This window comes from Cnephaeus nilssonii, assembly GCF_951640355.1.
Source record: "Cnephaeus nilssonii genome assembly, chromosome: 4".
Lineage (NCBI taxonomy): Eukaryota > Metazoa > Chordata > Mammalia > Chiroptera > Vespertilionidae > Cnephaeus > Cnephaeus nilssonii.
This window is the reverse complement of record NC_137075.1, coordinates 59,060,170-59,082,307: the sequence shown is the minus strand read 5'-3', so window position 1 is coordinate 59,082,307 and position 22,138 is coordinate 59,060,170. Positions and strand designations below refer to the sequence as shown.

The 22,138-nt window shown below is 43.4% G+C and overlaps 2 protein-coding genes across 3 annotated transcripts in view; one reads left to right on the top strand and one right to left on the bottom strand.

The window, feature by feature from the left end:
* The window catches only part of MINDY2 (MINDY lysine 48 deubiquitinase 2), a 65,527-nt gene extending 62,537 nt beyond the window's left edge, over positions 1-2,990 (bottom strand). The window contains exon 1 of one of the 2 annotated variants that reach the window (XM_079769369.1): positions 1,949-2,990. In XM_079769369.1, coding sequence (XP_079625495.1) covers positions 1,949-2,842 — 894 coding nt within the window. In that variant the 5' untranslated portion in view covers positions 2,843-2,990. The remainder of the gene's footprint in view (positions 1-1,948) is intronic. The other variant, XM_079769370.1, reaches the window with a different exon arrangement.
* Positions 2,991-17,614: 14,624 nt separating this feature from the next.
* ADAM10 (ADAM metallopeptidase domain 10) overlaps positions 17,615-22,138 on the top strand; it is a 153,276-nt gene continuing 148,752 nt past the window's right edge. Inside the window, exon 1 of the mRNA XM_079768185.1 lies at positions 17,615-17,932. Within this exon, the coding sequence (XP_079624311.1) occupies positions 17,878-17,932 (55 nt within the window). The 5' untranslated portion in view covers positions 17,615-17,877. The remainder of the gene's footprint in view (positions 17,933-22,138) is intronic.

Sequence of the window (22,138 nt, the reverse complement as noted above, 5' to 3'; positions counted from 1 at the left end):
GCATCTTATCGGTCTTTCTATTTCTAGTACCTCTCATAGTGGGCACCCAAACATTTGATCATTCACTTGAAGTCATGTCTTTCAGAGTCAGTTCAACCTGGCCAGTGTGGCTCAGTGGTTCAGCATCGACCTATGAACCAGGAGGTCATGGTTCGATTCCCAGTTAGGCACATGCCTGAGTTGGGTTGTGGACTTGATCCCCAATTTGGGGGGGGGGGGGGGGTGCAGGAGGCAGCCAATCAATGGTTCTCTCTCATTATTGATGTTTCTATCTTGCTCTCCCTCTCTGAAATCAACAAAAATATATTTAAAAGAGTCAGTTCAAATGCTCATCTATCCCCAAATATTCCATAGTATTTTTTTCCTTCCTCTGAACTTCTGCAGTACTATATAGAAATTAAGAAGAAAAATGAAGCTTAAAGGAAACTGTTATAACCTTCCTACAAAAAGACTGGGAACTCCGGACCACAGGATCAAGTCCAATTCCCTACTCTGCATCAATTGGCTCTTCTTTACCTTTCAATTTTATTTTCTATTATTCTCCAATATGAACTGACCACCCCTGTCATCCAACACACACACACACTCCAATCTATTTCCCCCCCCCCCCCATGTGTTTATACTCTTCTCTTTCCCAGGAATTCCATTTCCTTGTTAAATTCTATTTTTCCTTAAAAACTTGGTTCAAGACCCAAAGATTCCAGGAAGCTCTCTGGGACTATGCCAGACCAAAGGAAAATTTCCCCTTTTGAGATATCCAATGTATTTCAATCTGTTTCCTATAACCTAGTATTTATAGTGTATGGTCTTGCATTGCTCTTTGATCATTTCAAGTAAGTCAATGCTGCAACCCCAAATAGCTTTAAGAGCAGGCACAGTTTTCATTTAAAACATTTGAGTGCCAGGATGTACCAGATACTGGTAAGATTTCTAATCTTATTTCTTTTGCATCACACCTTTCTAGTAATAGGGAGACGAAGGCATATAATAAATACAATAGTATTTATTCCCTTCACTTGATTTACGCCTTAACTGGTCAGAACACTCCAGGTTATTTTTGTCTAGGGAACATTTTATCTATAGACATAATTATCAATTTGAAAATAAAATATGCTATGAGATGTATCTTCTCAGCACCTTAAAACTGCAAGCTCAGATATGATACTCCATTTATAGATAACTCACTCTGAGTCTTCAATATGCTTACTTTTGAAGGCCTTCCCTTTTATGTTCCTTTACCTTGAATATATCTTTTCTTATTTTAGTTGTTACAATTTTAGCTCCCTTAACACATTCTGATGCGTGGTTACTGGTGATAATGCCAAACTATTTAAGAAGAGCCAAAGAGGAGGAAAGTAAAAATCATGCATAAATGTAAAATATAATCTTTGAAAACCAAGAAGTTGTGGTAATTGGGTCTCAGACCAATACTTTTCCTTAAATGGAATTTAAGGGGCCACATCTTCCCTATCACCATTTCCTTAAGTATCCACACCCAAATGGAACAAGCATTAGTTGGAAAATAGACTAAACATAACCATTAGAACTTGGTCCCTGACATCATGGGTTGATGATAACTTCTGAAAATCATTTTCCCCTATTATTCACTCTTTTACATATGTGATAAAGTCAGTAAGAAGAAATAAATAAAAAATATAGTTTAAAAGTAATCGTAGGATTTAGGATGTTCTAAGCCCTAGTTTTTTGTGAGTATATCAATCACAACTAAATGTTAAACTCCTATTTAAGTGAGACCTGAGGTTGCCAGCAATTCTTTCTGGTATACGTATAATTCGGAGTCCCCGAATGCATCTCATGCAATAATAAGAAAAGGGAACTGATGAATGAGGAAAGAGGGGAGGAAGCCATCAGCTGATAGGCAGCAGCTCCCCTACCCCGTTTCCCTCCTCCCCAAAAGGTGTAGGAAATAGGAAGCTACAGAATGTACCTTCCAGGCCAGAAGCAAAACATTGAGGATGGCCAGCAAAGGGCAGGGTCCGTTCTCATTCTGGGTGATGATGGGTGTGTGCTCTTCCTTCCACTGGATCCACTTGATGTGATAGACCGATTGTCCCGGGAAGCGTTCCTTGGAGGCCGCGAGCACCTGAGCTGCCTCCCCCTCCTCCTCCTCCTCCTCCTCCTCCCCTCTGCACAGGGGCACAGCCCCGGGCAACACCGCCGCGGCGCCCTCTTCCCCCTCCTCTTCTTCCTCCTCCTCCTCCTCCTCCTCCTCCTCCGGGACCCTGCTCTCAGCTCCCTCCTCACTATTGAACTCGGAGCTACTGGGGAAAGAATGGAGGTTAGAGAACGACTCCAAGGAGTCCAGGCTCGGCGATTCCCCGGCAGGGCTCGGGTCGCTGCAACTGCTGCTGAGGCCGCCGGCGCTGCTGGGCTCTTCGGAGCCCGAGGCCGCTACCTCTGGCTGGCAGGTGCCTGCGGGGTCAGGCCAGGCGCCCGAGTCTCCGGCAGGACCCAACCCCGGGCCCGCTCCGGCCTCGGCTGTCTCCGGGGAGGCGGTCACCTTGTGCTGCCCTCTCAGAGGCACCTTCTGGGCAGCAGGACTCTCCAAATCGCTCTCTTGCAAGTCCAAGCCCCGGACAGAGCTGCAGGGTCCGGGAACCTGAGAAGAGCTGGCGGGAGAAACCGTGTCCGGGAGGCTCCTCCCGGCGGCCGCCGCCCCCTGCCCATTCCCGCCGCTGCTCTCCGCCGCCCATACTTCGGGACCATCCCCAGCAGCGAGCCTGGTCTCCGGTCGCCCTTCCTGCGCAGAAGCTGTCTCTGGCGCTGGCCCGGTGGCCACCCCGTGCTCTAGCGGTTGCAGGCTCTCGGGGCCGCTCTCCATACCCAGCCGCCCGCCCCTCGCTTCTAAAGAGACCGCGGTGGGTTCTCCTCACCCAGCGCCTCCGACGCCATGACAGCGGCACTGGCAGCTCCTGCGCCTTAGCGTAGCCCCGGCCAGGCACGTCAGGGGGGAGGGCACCGGGAGCGCGCGCGCCGCTGCGCGGTCCGCCAGCTCTGGGCGTGCCCGCGCGCCGCCCGGGGAAGGCGAGCCCCGCGGCCCCGCCCTCCCGCGCGCGCGCGCTGGCCGGTCCGCCGGAGCGCGCTCTCGAAAGGCGTGGCGTGGTGGGCGTGGCCGGGAGGGCGTGGCCGGGAGGGCGTGGCCGGGAGGAAAACATCCTCTCACTGTGACCGGAAGTTGAACTCCGGGGCAGCCAGACCACAAGCGGCTTATTTAAAGGCAAGGCGGAGGCTCACCGCTTGGCTGTGATCCTGGGGCGCTAGATCTTGTGTGTCCCCAGCCTTGGGCTCGTAAATCCTGAGCTGGCGGTGGTAGGTTGCCGTACTTGGAAAAGAGCTCGCCCTTGAAGAATTCAGATTTGTTTCCCCAGCTTGTAATATGGAAAATTGAGGTATTTTCGTACGACATGCAGATGTTAAAGGCTGGGATCTACTGGAGATGTCTGGATTACCACACTGAACAAATTCCAGTCTCCCTCCGTTTTGGCTGAGAAACAATGCTCCCCCCGACTACTACTGATGAAAACGTTCGCCCTGCAACTGGCGTCTGTACAGTTGTGGATATTGGCCTGCGCAGGAAAAAAAAAAAAAAAAGAGTGGGTCCCTTGGGCCAATGATAATAAATTAGCTTGTGCTTGAATTAGCCAAGTCTTTGCGGTTTTGTTAACTTGGCATCACTTTTCTTGGAGTAGGAAGTGCCTATTCCTGAAAAAGTGACTTTTCTAATTTGAACTGACACCTCATAAGGCCGTGCAATTATCAAAGAGGACAGAGTAGGCTGGAAGATTTTGGGTGGCAATGGATTTGGGTCCTCTTCAAACCTGTTTCAGACAAGGTCCTTTTTCCCCTTAAAAAAAAAATAGCAATGTTTTCTAAGATCTGGGGATACAAAAATTGACAAAACAGATCTTCTTTCATAGTCAGACATATAAGTGCCTGATAACGAACAGAATGTAATGTTTTGTATCTCTTGGTTAGAGAAGATAGACAAAATTGCAAAGTAGTGTTTCATTCACTCATTTTACACATTTCTTAAGTTATATGTGATGTAAAATACACCATTTTAAAATAAAATAGTTACTTTCCAAAATTTAAAATTAATTTTCAATATGTAAGTGTAAGGGTCTTAAAAGTCAAATAGTTTATATCAAAACTAAGCAGTTTTCTGTTCTATCCCGCCACACTTTTTAACCTCAATTAAAAAGAATTTTTTTAAATTAAATGTATTGGGGTAATATTAGCTAGTAGCATTGTAATTTTTCGCCACGCTTTTGAGTTGTTTTTTGAGAAGCATTGAACTCCTACATATTTTTTAGCTCCTTATCCATGCATTCCTCAGGAACATGATTACACTCTGATTTCTTCATTTAAAAGTTGTAGATATTATTTATTGATTGATTCCCATAGAAGATGATTTAATTCTTTTCTCTCACAACATTATTCCTCTTGTTCCAAACTCCTAATTATTTAATAAAAATTTTTAATTAAATAAAGTACTCAAAGTTTAAAGTATTAGAGTTACGTGAATATCATTCACTAATAAGTGAGATATTTTACTATGACTGTGATTACATTTCTTTTCTTGTTAAACATCTTGTTTTTCCTGGAATTAACAAATGCCTCATCATTTTGTTTGTGTGTTTAACTCTTCATCTATCACTAACTCAGCCACAGACATAGCAAGTTACCCCTCAGGTGCATTTTAATCTTGGGGACATCCCTCCTGGAACACTCACCTCTTGATCTGCTCTGTTTTATTTATTTATTTATTTATTTATTTATTTAGGAACTAGAAGCCCGGTGCACGAAATTCGTGCACGGCGGGGGGTTGTCCCTCAGCCCAGCCTGTACCCCTCTCCAATATGGGACTCCTGGAGGGATGTCCGACTGCCCGTTTAGGCCCGATCCCAGGTGGGATCGGGCCTAAACGGGCAGTCGGACATCCCTCTCACAATCCAGGACTGCTGGCTCCCAACTGCTTGCCTGCCTGCCTTCCTGATTGCCCCTAACCGCTTCTGCCTGCCAGCCTGATCACCCCCTAACCACTCCGCTGCCATGCCAGCCTGGTTGATGCTTAACTGCTCCCCTGCCAGCCTGTTTGTCCCCAACTTCCCTCCTCTGCCAGCCTGGTCACCCCTAACTGCCCTCTCCTGCAGGGTTGATCAACTCCAACTGCCCTCCCTTGCAAGCTTGGTCCCTCTCAACTGCCCTCCCTTGCAGGCCTGGTCCCTCACAACTGCCCTCTCTTGCAGGCGGGGTGCCTCCCAACTGCCCTCTCCTGCTGGCCATCTTGTAGTGGCCATCTTGTGTCCACATGGGGGCAGGATCTTTGACCACATGGGGGCAGCTATATTGTGTGTTGGAGTGATGATCAATCTGTATATTACTCTTTTATTAGATAGGATAGAGGCCTGGTACAGGGGTGGGGGCCAGCTGGTTTGCCCTGAAGGATGTCCCGGATCAGGGTGGGGTTCCCTTGGGGCGTGGGGCGGCCTGAGCGAGGTGCCTGTGGTGGTTTGCAGGCCGGCCACGCACCCTGGCCACCCAAGAGGAGGCCCTGGTATCTGGAATTTATTTTCCTTCTACAATTGAAACTTTGTAGCCTGGAGTGGAGCCAAGCCTGCTGTTCCCTCCGGGGCGGCAGCCATTTCTGTGGCAGTTAATTCACCTTCTACAATTGAAACTTTGTAGCCTTAAGTGGGTGAGCCCAGCCAGGGTGTGTGGAAAGCTTTGCTTCCCCTGTTGCCCCCGGCAACCCTGGCTTGCTCTCTCAAGCTCCATTCTGCCGCCATTTGTTTGAATTTGTTTACCTTCTATAATTGAAACTTTGTAGCTTGAGTGGAAGCTTAGGCCTGCAACGGCTATGGAAAGCTTGGCTTGCTCTGTTACCTGGGAAACCTTGCTCTCTGTGGCTGTAGCCATCTTGGATTGGGGTTAATTTGCATACTCGCCCTGATTGGTTGGTGGGTGTGGCTTGGCTAGTGGGCGTGGCTTACGTAGCGGAGTGATGGTTAATTTGCATATTACCATTTTATTAGAGAGGATTCTTTTTTTTTAAAATATATTTTATTGATTTTTTACAGAGAGGAAGAGAGAGGGATAGAGAGCTAGAAACATCGATGATAGAGAAACATCGATCAGCCGCCTCTTGCACAACTCCTTCTGGGGATGTGCCCACAACCAAGGTACATGCCCTTGACCGGAATTAAACCTGGGACCTTTCAGTCCGCAGGCCGCAGGCCGACGCTCTATCCACTGAGCCAAACCGGTTTCGGCGATCTGCTCTGTTTTAGAAATTTCTTCGTCCTTTCTTCCATCTGGATTCCCTACTTTTTTTGGATTTCCTGTTCTCTTCCTTCCTCCCTTTCTTTCCTTCTTTCTTTCCTCCTTCCTTCCTTTCTTTTTTGAAAATTTTAATATTTTATTTATTAAAAAACTTCCTATGTGACAGATTTGATTCATTTCGTCTTTTAAATTTTTTTTCTTTATTGATTAAGGTATTACATATGTGTCCTTATCTTCCCATTGCCCCACCCCCCACTCATGCCCTCACCCCCCCTGGTGTCTGTGCCCATTGGTTAGGCTTATATGCATGCATACAAGTCCTTTGTTTGATCTCTCCCTCTTACCCCTCCCCTCCCCTCCCTTCCCTCTGAGGTTTGATGATCTGATCTGATAGATGCTTCTCTGTCTCTGGATCTGTTTTTGTTCATCAGTTTATGTTGTTCATTATATTCCACAAATGAGTGAGATCATGTGATATTTATCTTTCTCTGACTGGCTTATTTTGCTTAGCATAATGCTCTCCAGTTCCATCCATGCTGTTGCAAATGGTAAGAATTCCTTATTTTTTATAGCAGCATAGTATTCCATTGTACCACAGTTTGTAATCCACTCATCTGCTGATGGGCACTTAGGCTGTTTCCAAATCTTAGCTATGGTAAATTGTGCTGCTATGAATATAGGGGTGCATATATCCTTTCTGATTGGTGTTTCTAGTTTCTTTGGATATATTCCTAGAAGTGGGATCACTGGGTCAAATGGGAGTTCCATTTTTAATTTTTTGAGGAAACTCCATACTGTTTTCCACAGTGGTTGTACCCGTCTGCATTTCCACCAGCAGTGCATGAGGGTTCCTTTTTCTTTGCATGCTCACCAGCACTTGTCATTTTTTGATTGTTGATGATAGCCATTCTGACAAGGTGTGAGATGGTACAGCATTGTTGTTTTGATTTGCATCTCTCGGATTCTTTCTTTCTTTCTTTCTTTCTTTCTTTCTTTCTTTCTTTCTTTCTTTCTTCCTTTCTTTCTTCCTTTCCTTCTCTCTCCCTCCCTCCCTCCTTCCCTCCCTCCTTCTCTCTCTCTTTCCCTTCCTTCCTCCCTCCCTCCCTCCCTCCCTCCCTCTCTTTCTCTCTCTCTCTTTCTTTCTTTCTTTCTTTCTTTCTTTCTTTCTTTCTTTCTTTCTTTCTTTCTTTCTTTCTTTCTTTCTTTCTTTCTTTCTTCTTCCTATCTTTCTAAATCCTCACCCAAGATATGTTTTTCAGTGATTAGAGAGAGGGACAGAGGAAGGAAGAGGGAGAGAGAGAGAGAAGCATTGATATGAGAGAGAAACATTAATTGGTTGGCTCATGCAACACCCTGACTGGAAATCGAACCCACAACTTGGGTATATGTCCTGACCGGGAATTGAACCCTTGATCTTTCAGTGCATGGGACAATGCTCTAACCACTGAGAAATACAGGCCAGGGCTATTGTCTTCTTTAATTTGGTTGAACATATCCTTAGCTTCCTGAGAAAAAGTGCATAGGAAGCACATTTTTATAGATCACGTATGTGTGAAAAAGATCTTTATTCTATCTACATTTTATAATTTGGTTGGATATAAAATTCAACATTGGAAATACCTTTTCATCATTTTGAAGTCATTGATCAATTCTTTTCTCGCTTCCAGGTGATTGTAGAGTTGGATACTATTAGACTCCAAAACCTTTGTATGTAACCTGTTTCTTCTCTCTGAAGTTTATTTGATCTTCTCTTTCTTCTTGGTATCCTGATATTTCAGTATTTGATATATCTTTGGGTGGGTCATGCTTTATTTATTGGGCTAGGTACTTGGTGATATTAATATTCAATGGAGAAACTGAAGTCCTTCAGGTCTGGGAAATTTTCTTTTTTCATGTTTTTTATAATTCTTACCTTTTCTCTAATTTTATTTCTCTTTTTGTTCTACTTTCTAAGAGATTGCCTCAATTTTATTTTTCAGTTCTTTTTAATGCATTGTTCATTGATATTACATTATATTTAATTTCTAAGAGTTCTTTCTAGTTCCTTTTTATTGTTTCATGGCATTCTGACCTTTCATGTCTTAGAATATTGATTATAGTTTTTTAAATTGATTTCAGAAGGGAAGGGAGAGGAAGAGATAGAAACATCAATGATGAGACAGAATCATTGATTAGCTGCCTCCTGCACGCCCAGGGATCAAGCCCACAACCCGGGCATGTGCCCTTTCCTGGAATTGAACCTGGGACCCTTCAGTCGGCAGGTTGTTGCTCTATCCACTGAGCCAAACCAGCTAGGGCTCAAAATGATTATTCTTTTAAAATTCTCTGTTTTTCTTAGTTGGGTCATAGCTTTTCTAGCTTCCATGACAGAAAAGTTAGTCCCATCTTTGACTTTTACCCTAATTTACTTGCTGAATATTATCTCATCTATCAAGTCTTGGCTGATATTATATACCACTTTCCTACTTCATTTGCCTATAGTCACCCCCTAGCTTAGTGCTTATTATCTTACTACTAGAGTGTGGCAGAATTCTAATTATTCCCCGGACTACAGTTTTCTCTTTCTCAGTTTATCCTGCATAAACATGTAAGAGGTATAATTCACACACCTTGCTTTTATTTTGTTGATGATTCTACTAAAAATAATATGATGGTTGTTTATTGTTAGCTGACTGAAAACGTGGCTCTGAGCAGAAGATGCTGGACGTATATACCTTTACACCCTGTAGCTTTCTACTCAAGATACAGTGAAAAATTCCGAGTTAAAATCAAAGGTTTCCATGTAACTCAAATTGCCCTGGCTCTGGCCCTCAACTGCTTATGCAGAAACTCCAGCTTCCTGCAAAGTACATTCCCTATTTAATTATTTCTGAGAGCCCCCATGAGGAGTCCCACACCTGTTCGAAAACAAATCCAATTCTATGATATTCTACCAGGTGCTGCTTCTACTCCATGCTGCTTCACCAGATGCTAGTCTGTCCTGGTGGTGTTGAAGATACATGATGGCGAATGGAGGGAAATGACCTTCTTTTCCCTTTTATTATAGCTCTGATATGCAACAATATTTGTGCAGTTCTCTCAATTGTATTTATGCAGTCCTTTTTTAAAAGTGGGACCTAAATATGGGTCCAGATAAGCTGCACCAGGAATGAATTAAAAGAATATATTTCATTACCTTCAACTCAGAATCCCTACTCCCCTTGTCTTACACCAAATGGTTAAGGTTTTGTTATTGGATCAAGTATATCATGCTTAAGACTTAGGATTTCTTTCTTAGGATTTCTCTCTTCACACATGCTTCTGCCCTACCAACCCACCAGTTTGCCAGATATCCCTCAACTCTAGTACAGTAATTTTCAAAGTGTAGTTTTTGGATTAGTAGTATCAACATCACCTGGGAACTTATTAAAAATGAAAATTCTCTAGTCCAAGAATTCTCTAGTCTACAGAATCAGAAACTCTTAGTGTAGAGGTTTGTTTTAATAAGACCTGTAGGAGTTCTAATACATGAAAAGGTTTGAGACTTACTGTTCTAGCATTAGGGGGAGCCTCCCTCCCACCCCTATAGCAAATAAATAAATATTCTATATATATAAAAGCCTAAGCGACCATTACGACCGAACGACCAGAACGACCGGTTGACCAGTCACTATGTCGCGCACTGACCACCAAGGGGCAGATGCTCAATGCAGGAGCTGCCCCCTGGTGGTCAGTGTGCTCCCACAGGGGGAGTGCTGCTCAGCCAGAAGCTGGGCTCACAGCTGGTGAGCGCAGCTGCAGCTGCAGGAGCCTCTCCAGATTCCACAGCAGTGCTACCAAGTGGCAGCAGCAGGTGCAGCTGGTGGGGATGAGTGGGAGCGGCACCTAGCCCTGGCTCAGGCTCCTCCTTGGCTGCCTGCCACTTGGGGTCCAGGATTTCGAGAGGGCACAGGCCAGGCTGAGGGACCCCCCCCCCCCATGCATGAATCTGTGCACTGGGCCTCTAGTAATAAAATAAAAAAAGGCTTCTATGCCCGGCTGGTGTGGCTCAGTGGTTGAGCATCGACCTGTAAACCAGGAAGTCACAGTTTGATTCTTGGTCTGGGCACATGCCCAGTTGTGGGCTTGATACCCAGTGGGGGACATGTAGGAGGCAGCTGATCAATGATTCTCATCACTGATGTTTCTATCTCTCTGTCCCTCTCCCTTGCTCTCTGAAATCAATAAAAATATGTTTTAAAAAAAGAATAAAAGCCTTCTAAATTTACCTTCTGTCGCCATTGTGATTTTTCATTACTCTCCCAGAACTCCATAATGCTCCGAAGTTAGTCTTTTGGTCATTTTTTCAATGTACTCACTCAAGGATTTTATTTATGTGTGTGTATGTCCACCTTCAAAGTCATGGCTAAAACTATATTTTATCATTCTCATCATTGATGTTTCTTTCTCTTCCTCTCCCTTCCTCTCTGAAATAAAAAATATATTTTTAGCCAAAACTGGTTTGGCTCAGTGGATAGAGCGTCGGTCTGCGGACTGAAGGGTCCCAGGTTCGATTCCGGTCAAGGGCATGTACCGTGGTTGTGGGCACGTCCCCGGTGGGGGGTGTGCAGGAGGCAGCTGGTCGATGTTTCTCTCTCGTCGATGTTTCTAGCTCTCTATCCCTCTTCCTTCCTCTCTGTAAAAAAATCAATAAAATATATTTAAAAAAATATATATATATATATTTAAAAATAAAAAAGAGAATGTGTTGACTTGAATAAGTTACATGAATATCTAACTTATAAAATAATGAGGTGACATTTTGATCAAGACATAAGTATCCTGAGAGTTTAGCACCTGGTTGGCTGATCAAATCAGGGTGCACTGAGAAAAATCAAGCTTCTGCACCTTCAAAGCCAAGAAGTAGATTTTGGACCAAGCAATGATAATACGAATAGATTCACCCAGTAGTCAAAAAGACTCAGAGTTAAACAAACTTGGGCTGGAAGCCTAGTCTGCCACTGTTTCCTTATTTGTAAAATGGGATATACCTACTTCACAGCATTGTAAAGTGCTATCATGGTGCCTGGTACTATGTCAGAAATATTGTCTTGGCAGTCTGGAAATCTTCAAATCAGGAGTAGAACAAATATTTTTTGTGTGCCATTTGTTTGCCTTAAAATCTCCATATCTCTGTCCTCTGCGATATCAGGATAATAATACAAGAATTTCCATAAAGTAACACAACACATGACTAATTGCAGATGAGGGAAATAAATAATAGATATTTTGGACTAAGCTATGATTGAGATTAGTTTAGTGGTGGCTTAGTGGTTGAGCATTGACCTATGAACTAGGAGGTCACAGTTTGATTCCCAGTTGGGGCACATGCCTGGATTGTGGGCTCAGTCCCCAGTAGGGGGCATGCAGGAGGCAGCCGATCAATGATTCTGTCTCATCACCGATGTTTCTATCTCTCTCTGCCTCTCCCTTCCTCTCTGAAATCAATCAAAATATATTTAAATATATATTTTAAATCTGGAATTTAGATTTTAACAAGAAAGCTCCTAATTGTTGAAAATTGACATAAATAAATAAAAATTGACTACAAGTCAAACCAAACATGTCTCTGAGTCAATTTGCTTTATGAGCTACAAGGCTGTGACCAATGTTTCAAATTCTAGGTAATACTTACTTAAAGACTAGAGGCCCAGTGCACAGATTCGTGCACTGGTGGGGTCCCTCGGCCTGGCCTGTGGGGATCAGGCCGAAACTGACTCTCCAACATCCCCTGAGGGGTCCTGGATTGTGAGAGGGCACAGGCCAGGCTGAGGGACCCCACTGGTGCACGTTTGGGGCCAGGGAGGGCTCCAGGGCGTGTCCAGTCCCTCTCGCCCAGTCCCGATCGGCTGGACTCCAGCAGCAAGCTAACCTACCGGTCGGAGCATCTGGTCAAATAAATGGTCAGATACTTAGCATATTAGGCTTTCATTATGCAGGATAACTGAGGCATATTAAAATTGTTATGAGTTTATTGAGTAAAAATTGATTAAAATCAGACAGCATCCAATTTAGCAGATAGAAAGGAGCTGTACAAAATGAAAGAGTTTTATAAGCAGAAGGGAAAAGGAACAAGGAAGGAAGTTATAGTGGGCAAAAAAGGGGGTTCGTTATTATAAGCTCATGTTCCTAGTTTAGGGGATGGCAGAAGTCTATTCAGGCAGATTACCTAACAAGTGCTGATCAAGAGATTCCTAATGACTGGTTTTAGATTCCATTTCTCGGCGAGCTGAAACTGTAAATTAAGTCTCAGTTTGTTGATATGGGGCTTTAGCATAAGCGACTCTATTTTGGGCCTGTTGTCTTTTTTTTTTTTAATAAACATACTGTATAAGCAGAAATAAAATAGGGGGGGACAAAAGCATGGAGGAGGGAAAGTTTAAGATGCTTTGGGGTTCCCAAGTGTAGACCAGTTCAACTGGATGGAATAGGAGTTTCATTTAAAGGAGAAAAGAGGCCCAGTGGGCATGACTTAGTGGTTGAGCTTCAACCTCTGAAGCAGGAAGTCACGACTGGGTTGGATTCCTGGTCAGGGCACATGCCCAGATTGCTGGCTTGATTCCCAGGGGTGTGTGTGCAGGAGGTAGCCAATCAATGATTCTCTCTCATCATTGATTTTTTTTTTCTCTCTCTCCCTTCCTCTCTGAAATAAATAAAAATAAAGGAGCACCTTTATTAAATTTTGTCTGGTAATGAACTTAGTGAAGATTTAACAGAGGAGAAGAAGCCTGAACCATTTCTTTAACAATAGCTTTTCCTTTACATTCGAAAGGAAATTGAAATTTATTACATACCTTCTAAATGCCATAAATTATAAATACCATTTTTCACTCTTCTCTTTTCCCCAAAAGTGGGTTTTCTAAGTTCTTTTCTTCTCTGATCCCCTTTTTACACAGAAAAGTTTTATGAGTTTATTGAGTAAAAATTGATTAAAATCAGGCAGTATCCAATTTAACAGTTAGAAAGGAGACACATTGGCCGAAACCGGTTTGGCTCAGTGGATAGAGCATCAGCCTGCGGACTGAAGGGTCCCAGGTTCGATTCCGGTCAAGGGCATGTACCTTGGTTGCGGGCACATCCCCAGTGGGGGGTGTGCAGGAGGCAGCTGATCGATGTTTCTAACTCTCTATCCCTCTCCCTTCCTCTCTGTAAAAATCAATAAAATATATTTAAAAAAAAAAAAAGAAAGGAGACACATTGGCCAGGGCTAAGGGCTAAAATGATATATTTTAAAAAAAAAGATCACTCTGACTCTGACCGGGTAGGTCAGTTGGTTGGCGGATCCTCCCATTCACTGAAGGGTTGTGGGCTGGATTCCCTGTTGGGGCAGGTGTAGGGGTGCAGGAGGTGGGGAGTGGCTGATAGTGTTTCTCACATCAATGTCTCTCTCTCTCTCTCTCTCTCTCTCTCGTTCTCTTGTTCTCTTTCTCTCTCTAAAGTTAATGTACGATCCTCAGGTAAGAATAAAAAAAATAATTCTGGCAGCAGTGGTGGCAAAATGTCAGGGAGTGGGTATTGCAAGACAAGGAGATCAGACCTTGGGCTGTGGCAGTAGAGGTAGGCGGGGAAATTTCGTACGATGGAGATAAAAGCTGACTTAATGACCTACTGGGATGGGGCAGCAGTTTAGGTAATTGCACGGATGGTGTTGCCACTAAACAAAATAGAAAATGTAGGAAGAAAGAAATGATTTGGGTAGATTGGTGTAGGGGCTTGTTCCGTTTGGGACATATTGAATTTGGTGTGGCTGTGTAACTTCAGGGAGGGGTTAGCTAGTAAATGTTGGATATGTAAGGATAACAACACCTAAAATTTTATAATGCTTACTATGTGCCATATAGTATTCTAAGTACTTTACATCTCTTAATTTATGTAACTTTCACAGCAACCCTCTGAGATAGGTATTACTATTTTCCCCACTGTAGAGACTAGGAAACTGGCACAGGAGCCTTAATGTAGTCAAGGTCACACAGCTCGTAAATGGTGCAACTAGGATTCAGGTCCGAGGCTTGGAGCACAGGTCCAGGAAAAGTGCTGAATATCTGTGAGGCAATGGGGTAGAATTTGGAACAAGACACACCCAGGCTTTGTTTCCAAGGAGTTTTTTAGCTTAGCGAGTCATAGACTTTTGGGGGTAGTAAAAATATAATCATGCAAGTGAAGAATGAGAAGATAAGAAAGCCAAAGATAAAATCCCAAGGAACAGCTATATTTAAAAAATAAAGGGAAGAAAAAGCCCCAGGGAAAAGATGCAGTTAAGAAGTAAGGAAGAAAATCAGGAGATGGCAAGGTTTTGGGTAATATTGGAAAAGGGAATTTTGAGGAAAGAGTGTTAATTGACCAAGAGATCGAGTTAGATAAGGAGTGAAGGAGTACAGTGGCATTAATAACTAACAGATCTTTTTTTAAAAAAATATTTTATTGATTTTTTACAGAGAGGAAGGGAGAGGGATAGAGAGTTAGAAACATAGATGAGAGAGAAACATTGATCAGCTGCCTCCTGCACACCCCCCCACTGAGGTTATGCCCGCAACCAAGATACATGCTCTTGACCGGAATCGAACTTGGGACCCCTCAGTCTGCAGGCCGATGCTCCATCCACTGAGCCAAACCGGCCAGGGCGAACAGATCTTTGATGGCCTTACAAAGAGTAACTTCTTGGGAATGATGGGAATGTAAGTAAATTGCAGTGGCTTGAGGTGTGGTTTGAAAGCATGTGGATTAGAGACTGGAGTGAGAGAGGCTGTAGCAGTTTAAGCAAGAGAAAATAATTGTGTAAACCAGAGACAGTAGTAGAAAGAGAAAGGTTACAGGCACAAGAAAGACAATTTCAGGGAAGAATCAATACTTGGTGACTGGTTATGAGTCAACAAGAGAATCAGAGAAGAGTCCAAGATGATTCTACTCTCCACCAAGGTTACTGGTGCCATTATTAGAGATAAGAAGTTAAATATGTTGTTTGGCATGACAGTGAGACATCCAGCAAGCAGTTAGTTTATTAGTAGTTGTAAGTTTAAAATGTAATTGTTGAAACATTTGCTGGACTCTGGCCGGTTTGGCTCAGTGGGTAGAGCGTCGACCTTTTTTTTTTTTAAAAAAAAATATATTTTATTGATTTTTTACAGAGAGGAAGGGAGAGAGATAGAGAGTTAGAAACATCGATGAGAGAGAAACATCGACCAGCTGCCTCCTGCACGCCCCCTACTGGGGATGTGCCCGCAACCAAGGTACGTGCCCTTGACCGGAATCGAACTTGGGACCTTTCAGTCCACAGGCCGACGCTCTATCCACTGAGCCAAACCGGTTTCGGCTGAGCGTCGACCTTCTGACTGAAGGGTCCCGGGTTCGATTCCGGCCAAGGGTACATGCCTGGGTTGTGGGCTCGATCCCCAGTGTAGGGCGTGCAGGAGGCAGTCAGTCAATGATTCTCTCTCATCATTGATGTTTCTGTCTCTCCTCCTCCCTTCCTCTTTGAAGTCAATAAAAAACAAAACAAAAGAAAACAAAAAAACCCCGAAACATTTACTGGATTGGTTTCAAGTTGTGCAACAAGCTTTTTTTCTGTAGTATTAGTTGTATAATATACTTTACACGGCCACAGACTTATTTGCTGAACTTCTCATTATTAAAACTTGAGGAGCACATTTATTATACTGGTAAGGAAACAATGCTATTAATTACTCTTTTTTAATGGATGTTTGAGTGTTCATGGAAGGACCAAGGTATTTCTATTATTATTATTATTATTATTTTTTTGCTTAACAACCACTTATTGCCTGCCAGGCACTGTTATAATCACTTTATAAAGGTTAACTAATTTAATTATCAAAACAATTCCATGAGCCCTGGCAGGTGGGGCTCAGTTGGTTGGGCATCATCTGGTGCACCTGGGGGTTGCTGGTTGCTTCCCAGTCAGAGCACATGCCCAGGTTGCAGGCTTTATCCCCAGTAGAGGGCGTGCCTCTATATTGTTTTCTGTATTGGCTGTACCAATTTCCATTCCCACCAACCACCGTGCACAGGGTTCTCTTTTATCCACATCCTTTACAACACTTGTCTTTTTGGTCAGAGCCATTCTGACGGTGAGATGATACATCTTATTGTGGTTTTGATTTGTGTTTCCCTGATCATTAGTGGTGTTGAGCATAGTTTCATGTATTTATTGGTCATTTGGATATCTTTGGGAATACGTCTATTCAGTTCCATTTTAAAATTGGATTGTTTGCTTCTGTGCTATTGAGTTGTAAAAATTCTTTATATATTTTGGATATTAACCCTTTATCAGATATCCGACTTGGACATATTTTTCCTCATTCGAAGGTTTTAAGTTTCTTGTTTCTTTTGCTGTGCATAACCTTTTTGGTTTGATGTAGTCCCACTTAGTTTTGCTTTCATTGCTTGTGCTTTTGATGTCATATCCAAAAAAATCATTGCCAAGACCAACCTCAAGGACCTTCCTTCCTTCCATTTTATTTTAAAGTTCTCTAGTTTTAGGTCTTCTGCTTCAATTTGTCGTCCATGAGATACGAGTTTTAAGAACCAAAGTGAGTTACTAAGAAACCAAATATAAACTTTAAATAAGTTAGGAAGTTGAGATGAGGGAGATTTGAGAGTTCTTTCAGAGATGGGTCAGAGAACGTGTTAAAGAGGACATTTTTGGGGGGCTGGAGATTTAGGACCTTTGTGGTTTAGGCTGAAGGCTTTTAGAACGGCTAAGGCCAGGGCTGTGACACAAATCTGTAAAGGGCTCAGAAAAATATGCCTTAGGCTGTGCCTTTCCTCTCTGATGCTTGAAGGTGTTTACATTTGTGTTCTGATCGCCGGTGACTGTCGCCAGTATAATTACCGCTTGCTGGTACCTTGCTTTTTGTTTACTTATTAGCTGTAGTGCATCACCAGAAGCCGAAAAAGAAACAAAAATCTCCGTTCCTTGTTAAGAAGTGGAAAGCGGCCCCTTAACATCCTTCATTCTCCCATTTTTACCCCAATTGACAGTTCTTAGCAGCTGTAAGAACTAGCGGAGCTCGATCCGCGAAGACGCGCTCCCGCTGGGGGGCGGGACCAGAGGGAACCCCGCCTCCCAAGGCCAATCCCAGCTCTCCGCCGGCGGACAGGAAGCGGCGGCGGGCCCGGCCGCCCGAGAACCGGCCTCCGCGCGCATGCGCGCGTCCCTGGGACGCCTCGGGGAGGGGGAGGGGCGGGAGGAAGGGGCGCGGCTCTGCGTGCCCGTTGGGCGCCGGTGCATCACGTGGTGAGGAAGGAGGCGGAGGTCCCGGGCTTGGGGGAGGGAGATAGGGAAGAGGAAAGGAGCGAGGGAAGGAAAGCGGGGAAGGGAGGAAGGAAACGAACGAGCGGGAGGGAGGTCCCTGTTTTGGAGGAGCTGGGAGCCTGTCGGGCCCCTGAAGTGGAGCGAGAGGGAGGTGCTTCGCCGCTTCTCCGGTCGGCGGGAGGTCCCGGCTTCCCGTGGAGTCTCCGGACCAAGCCCCTTCAGCTTCTCCCTCCGGATCGATGTGCTGCTGTTAACCCGTGAGGAGGCGGCGGCGGCAGCAGCGGAAGATGGTGTTGCTGAGAGTGTTAATTCTGCTCCTCTCCTGGGCGGCGGGGCTGGGAGGTGAGGCACGACCCGGAGTGTCGGGGGCGCCGTGACCCCCGCGGACCGCGCGGCGGCAGCGGCGGCCCGGCCGAGCGGAGCCCGGTGGTGCCGCGCGGCGGGCGCGTCAGTCAGCCCGACCGGCCGGCGGCGCCACTCAGGCGCGCAGCGCTCCCCGCTCCCTATTGTCCCTCGTACCCCGACCGCGTTCCCTTCCGTGGTGGGCCGAGGAGGCTCCGAGCCTCCGGCGAGGCCTTCCCCGCCCTCTGCAGCCCCGGTGGCAGGGGATGTGGGGGTCGCCTCCCAGGGAAGCAAAGTTGGGAGATCCGGGTCTCCGGGAGAGAGCCGTGGAGCCCAGGCCAGTGGCTCCATCACTCCAGCCCGCTTGCCTGGCTCCGGGGCAGCCGCCGCGGGCCGGCGGTCTTTGCCGCCCTGGCAGCGCGCTCACCCTCGCCCGCACCCTTCCGCCCTCATCCCCTGCCCGGCGGCGGATTCCGGAGTCTGCCCCGCGGCGCAGGCTCGTGGGAAGTTGCGGGTTCTGTGCGGCCGGGCTGGTGAATTGTTCTTCACCGGGGGTGGCGGTCCAGACCGACCCGGTTCTACCGAGGGGCCGCGGGTGGCGGGGTCCCCGTGGTCTCCTGGTTGTCTGAGCCGAGTGGCTTCCGCTTTGCCCTGCCTCTGCCCGAGTGTCGGGAGAGGGTTCGCAGGAGGGTGTGTTGACGTTCAGTGGAAACCTTCTGTTGCCCAGGGGAAAGGGTTTGGTGGGGAGAAAGGGGTGAGCCGTTTCGGGGTGTTCTTTTACCTTGTAGGCTGGATTGGGTCTCTCAGAGCGACGGTCGGTGGGTGGCCCAACTTTTGAAGAGTTTTCTTAAACTCCCAGGTGGAACCGACAGGGTAGCTGTCAAGACAGAGGCCACCCCCTGACCCCCAAGTTGGAGTTATAGTTACTAAAAGCACATACACTCTTGATTAACATGGGTTTTTGAAGATTTTTGTTTCTGTTGTATCCTAGGACCAGCTGCATCATTTTGTTGTGTCAGTGCTTTATTTTAGGTAGGCTTAAAAAGTATACTTAAACACTCGAATGTATTTTTAAAGCATTGAATTGAAAAAATTTCCGGAATGCTTTGGATGAGGATAACCTAATTTGATAATTAAAAAAATATCTGAATGTTTCATGTAGTGTATATAGTTTCTGTTCTTTTTGTCTGTCACTTTGACTTATGATTGGAGAGCCAAGCATATTTTTGTCCTGTATTCTACTTAGTCCGAGGTCGATAACTTTGTAGGTAAACTTTTGCTGTAGTTTGTGGTGTTCATTTATTAGATAATACATTTTAGATTAAGAGCTTCTAGTAGATGTTTAGTGTATCATGTGCTAGAGACCCTCTATAAGAGCCTTTTCATTTAACGTTTGTATATACCTTCTAAATGGGGCTTCCAGTAAATCACTTTTCTGTCAGTTTTCACTTTTTGTGATTATAAGGCGTTTGTGATTTATATGAGGTAGTAAACAGTAAGACAAACACCTGAGATACTTTAAACTACTGATGTAGTATATAAACTGTCCTTTATTTTTAAAGATTTAAACAGTAAGAATAAAAACTGGGGTAGTCTGAGGGTTAAAAAAAGAAAGTAACAGCATAATCTTTGTGGGTTAAGACTCTTGTTACACATTTTCATTTTTTTTAACAGTAACTGTTTTTAAAAATTTTTATTTACTATGAGAGAGAGAGAGAGAGAGAGAGAGAGAGGAACATTGATTTGTTGTTCCAATTATTCATGCATTCATTGGTTGATTCTTGTTATGTGCCCTGACCCGGGATAGAACCCGAAACCTTTAACCAACTGAGCTACCTGGCCAGGGCAGATACACGGACATTTTCTAAATTCAGAACTCTGAAATCATTTATAAACTGTCATTTTGCATTACACAGTGGTTAAAAGGTCTGTTACACTTTTTAACATTTGTTTTAAGCAGAACTTTAAAAAACAATACAAGTATTTGATTTTAAAATCAGCATCAAGATTGTAGCTTTTGGGTACATGGAGATATTTGTAATTTGATGGTAATACAATTTTTTCATCTGTTCTGAGATATTTATGATCAAGTTTGTAAGAAGTTTAAATGATGAGATATGTAGAATAAAATATATTAAAATGAAATTCCATATTTGTTTTAATGTGTGAGAGAATGATTATGATTGTGTAGGTTAGGAGAATTAGTAGTGGAAATATGGGTTTAACTTTAAAGTGTAAATAATTTTTAGGTACTTAATAAAACCTTTTAATTGCTTCCCCCTTTCTGACTTATCAATCACTGTTTTGTTTTAATTATTTTTCCTCCTAATATGATGGAAGCTGGAAGAGATAGTGTTTCAAATGATAAAATTTAAACTTTTCTAATGCTGTCTGTTTCTAGCACATATCCCAGCCTATGCTATATTTGTAGGAAGGTAGTGTAAAATTTCTAGAGTTCAGTGTCTATGTAGACATATACTCAAATATATACATAAAATGCTTTTTAAAATTATTTATAACTACGTTAGAAATTTATTGGACCTATTTTTATTAAATATAGCCCAAAGAATTTTTATGTATATGTGAATATTACTTTTTAACACAGATATGTTGCAAGTTGATGTCTTTTCTTTTTTAAAAAATTAAGTAGTTTGTTTGAGAGGTCCAAAGGTGTTTTAGCTGTAGCAGTACATGTTTTGGTTTGATGAAATTAGACATAAAATGAACTGTACAGTATGACATTTTTAATATTTAAAAATCTGGTGTATATGCTTTGCTTTGTACCATGGATTCTATAGAAATAAGTCTTCTGGAAGTTTGGCCCAAAGTATTAAAAGTATAAACTATTTCTTCCATTTCTACCAGCAAGTAAAGGTCTATGAAATTAATTAAAGAGACAGACACTTAGTCTTTTTTTTTTTTGGTCTCTTTATCTTTTTAACTGGAGATTGACAATCTAGTTAGCTGTAGCACTTTAAGAAGGCCCATTTCAAGCCATCCCCTAAAAGTGAGCGATTTTCAACCAGAATGCCACAGGATTTTAGTAATTAGTTTATGTGTGCCATGAGATGAAAAAGCTGGAAATTGCTGCCCTAAGTTAACAGTATCTTCTCTGTATTTCTACAAGACTTCTCTGAGTAGCAGGGGGTTGAGAGCAATGGACATGGCAGGCACCTCTGTTTTCTGATGTCCTTTTTATAACTTTTAAGGTCTTTAAGGGTGTTATTATCTGATATATTTAAAGTTTTCCTAAGGACTTGCAGGGTTAAGTAGGGAGAGTAAGAGCTATTTCTGTAATGTGTGTTGTGTATCTGGAATTGTTTTAGTTTTTCATCATTTATGAGAGAGTGGTGATATATACAGTTGAAGAAACAGGCTTGAAGAAATAATTTTTTAGCATCATTCATTCAAACACAAGCCTGTTTGACCTCAAAGCTTGAATTTTTTACTCATTACCCTCTCATACTTTTATGAAAGCAGTTTTGACACATAAGTTTAGAAGTGCCCTCTGGACTGAACCATCCTATAGATGTGTTTTCTTTGATTTGCAGTATTTGTAAGTTTCAGCTAGTGATCGACATTGAAAAATTGGGAAATTTCTCAATAAAATTCATGGATTTCTTGATTTTTGGGAAGACTTGAACATCCAGGCATTACTTAGCTGCATTCCCATTGTCTGCAGAGTAGTAGAACAGTAGCTGCCCTCTTTAGACTGGGAATGTGCTTACCAGTCAATGCAGTTTCCATCATTTCTGTGGGTAATAGAAATGGCCTATTTCACTCATTTTTGTTACCTGCCTGGATCCTGTAGGAATGATATTCACATCTTTGCCTTGACTTCATCTTTCATAAACTTTAAAAAATGCTTATTTTTTTACTGTAACCTCTTATCCAGCTTTTAATATATAGGGTGTCCCAAAAAATGTATACACAGTTTGAATGATTATAAAGTCAGTGTTTATTAACATACAGTTCATTTTTAAAATTTGAAAGAATCTACAGAAATAAAATTTTTGTGTGTGTGTGTCATTGCCTGTTTTCAAACTGATGACCGTTCTGGTCCAGGCATTGCTGATACCATGAAGCAATGGAATGGCAAACATCAAGAATCATTTTGTTCAGTATTTGTGTGTCTTCAATTTGTCAACTGTTGCTGATTTTGTACTGTAAACTTCATTTTTTATGTATCCCCATAAAAAAGTCTGG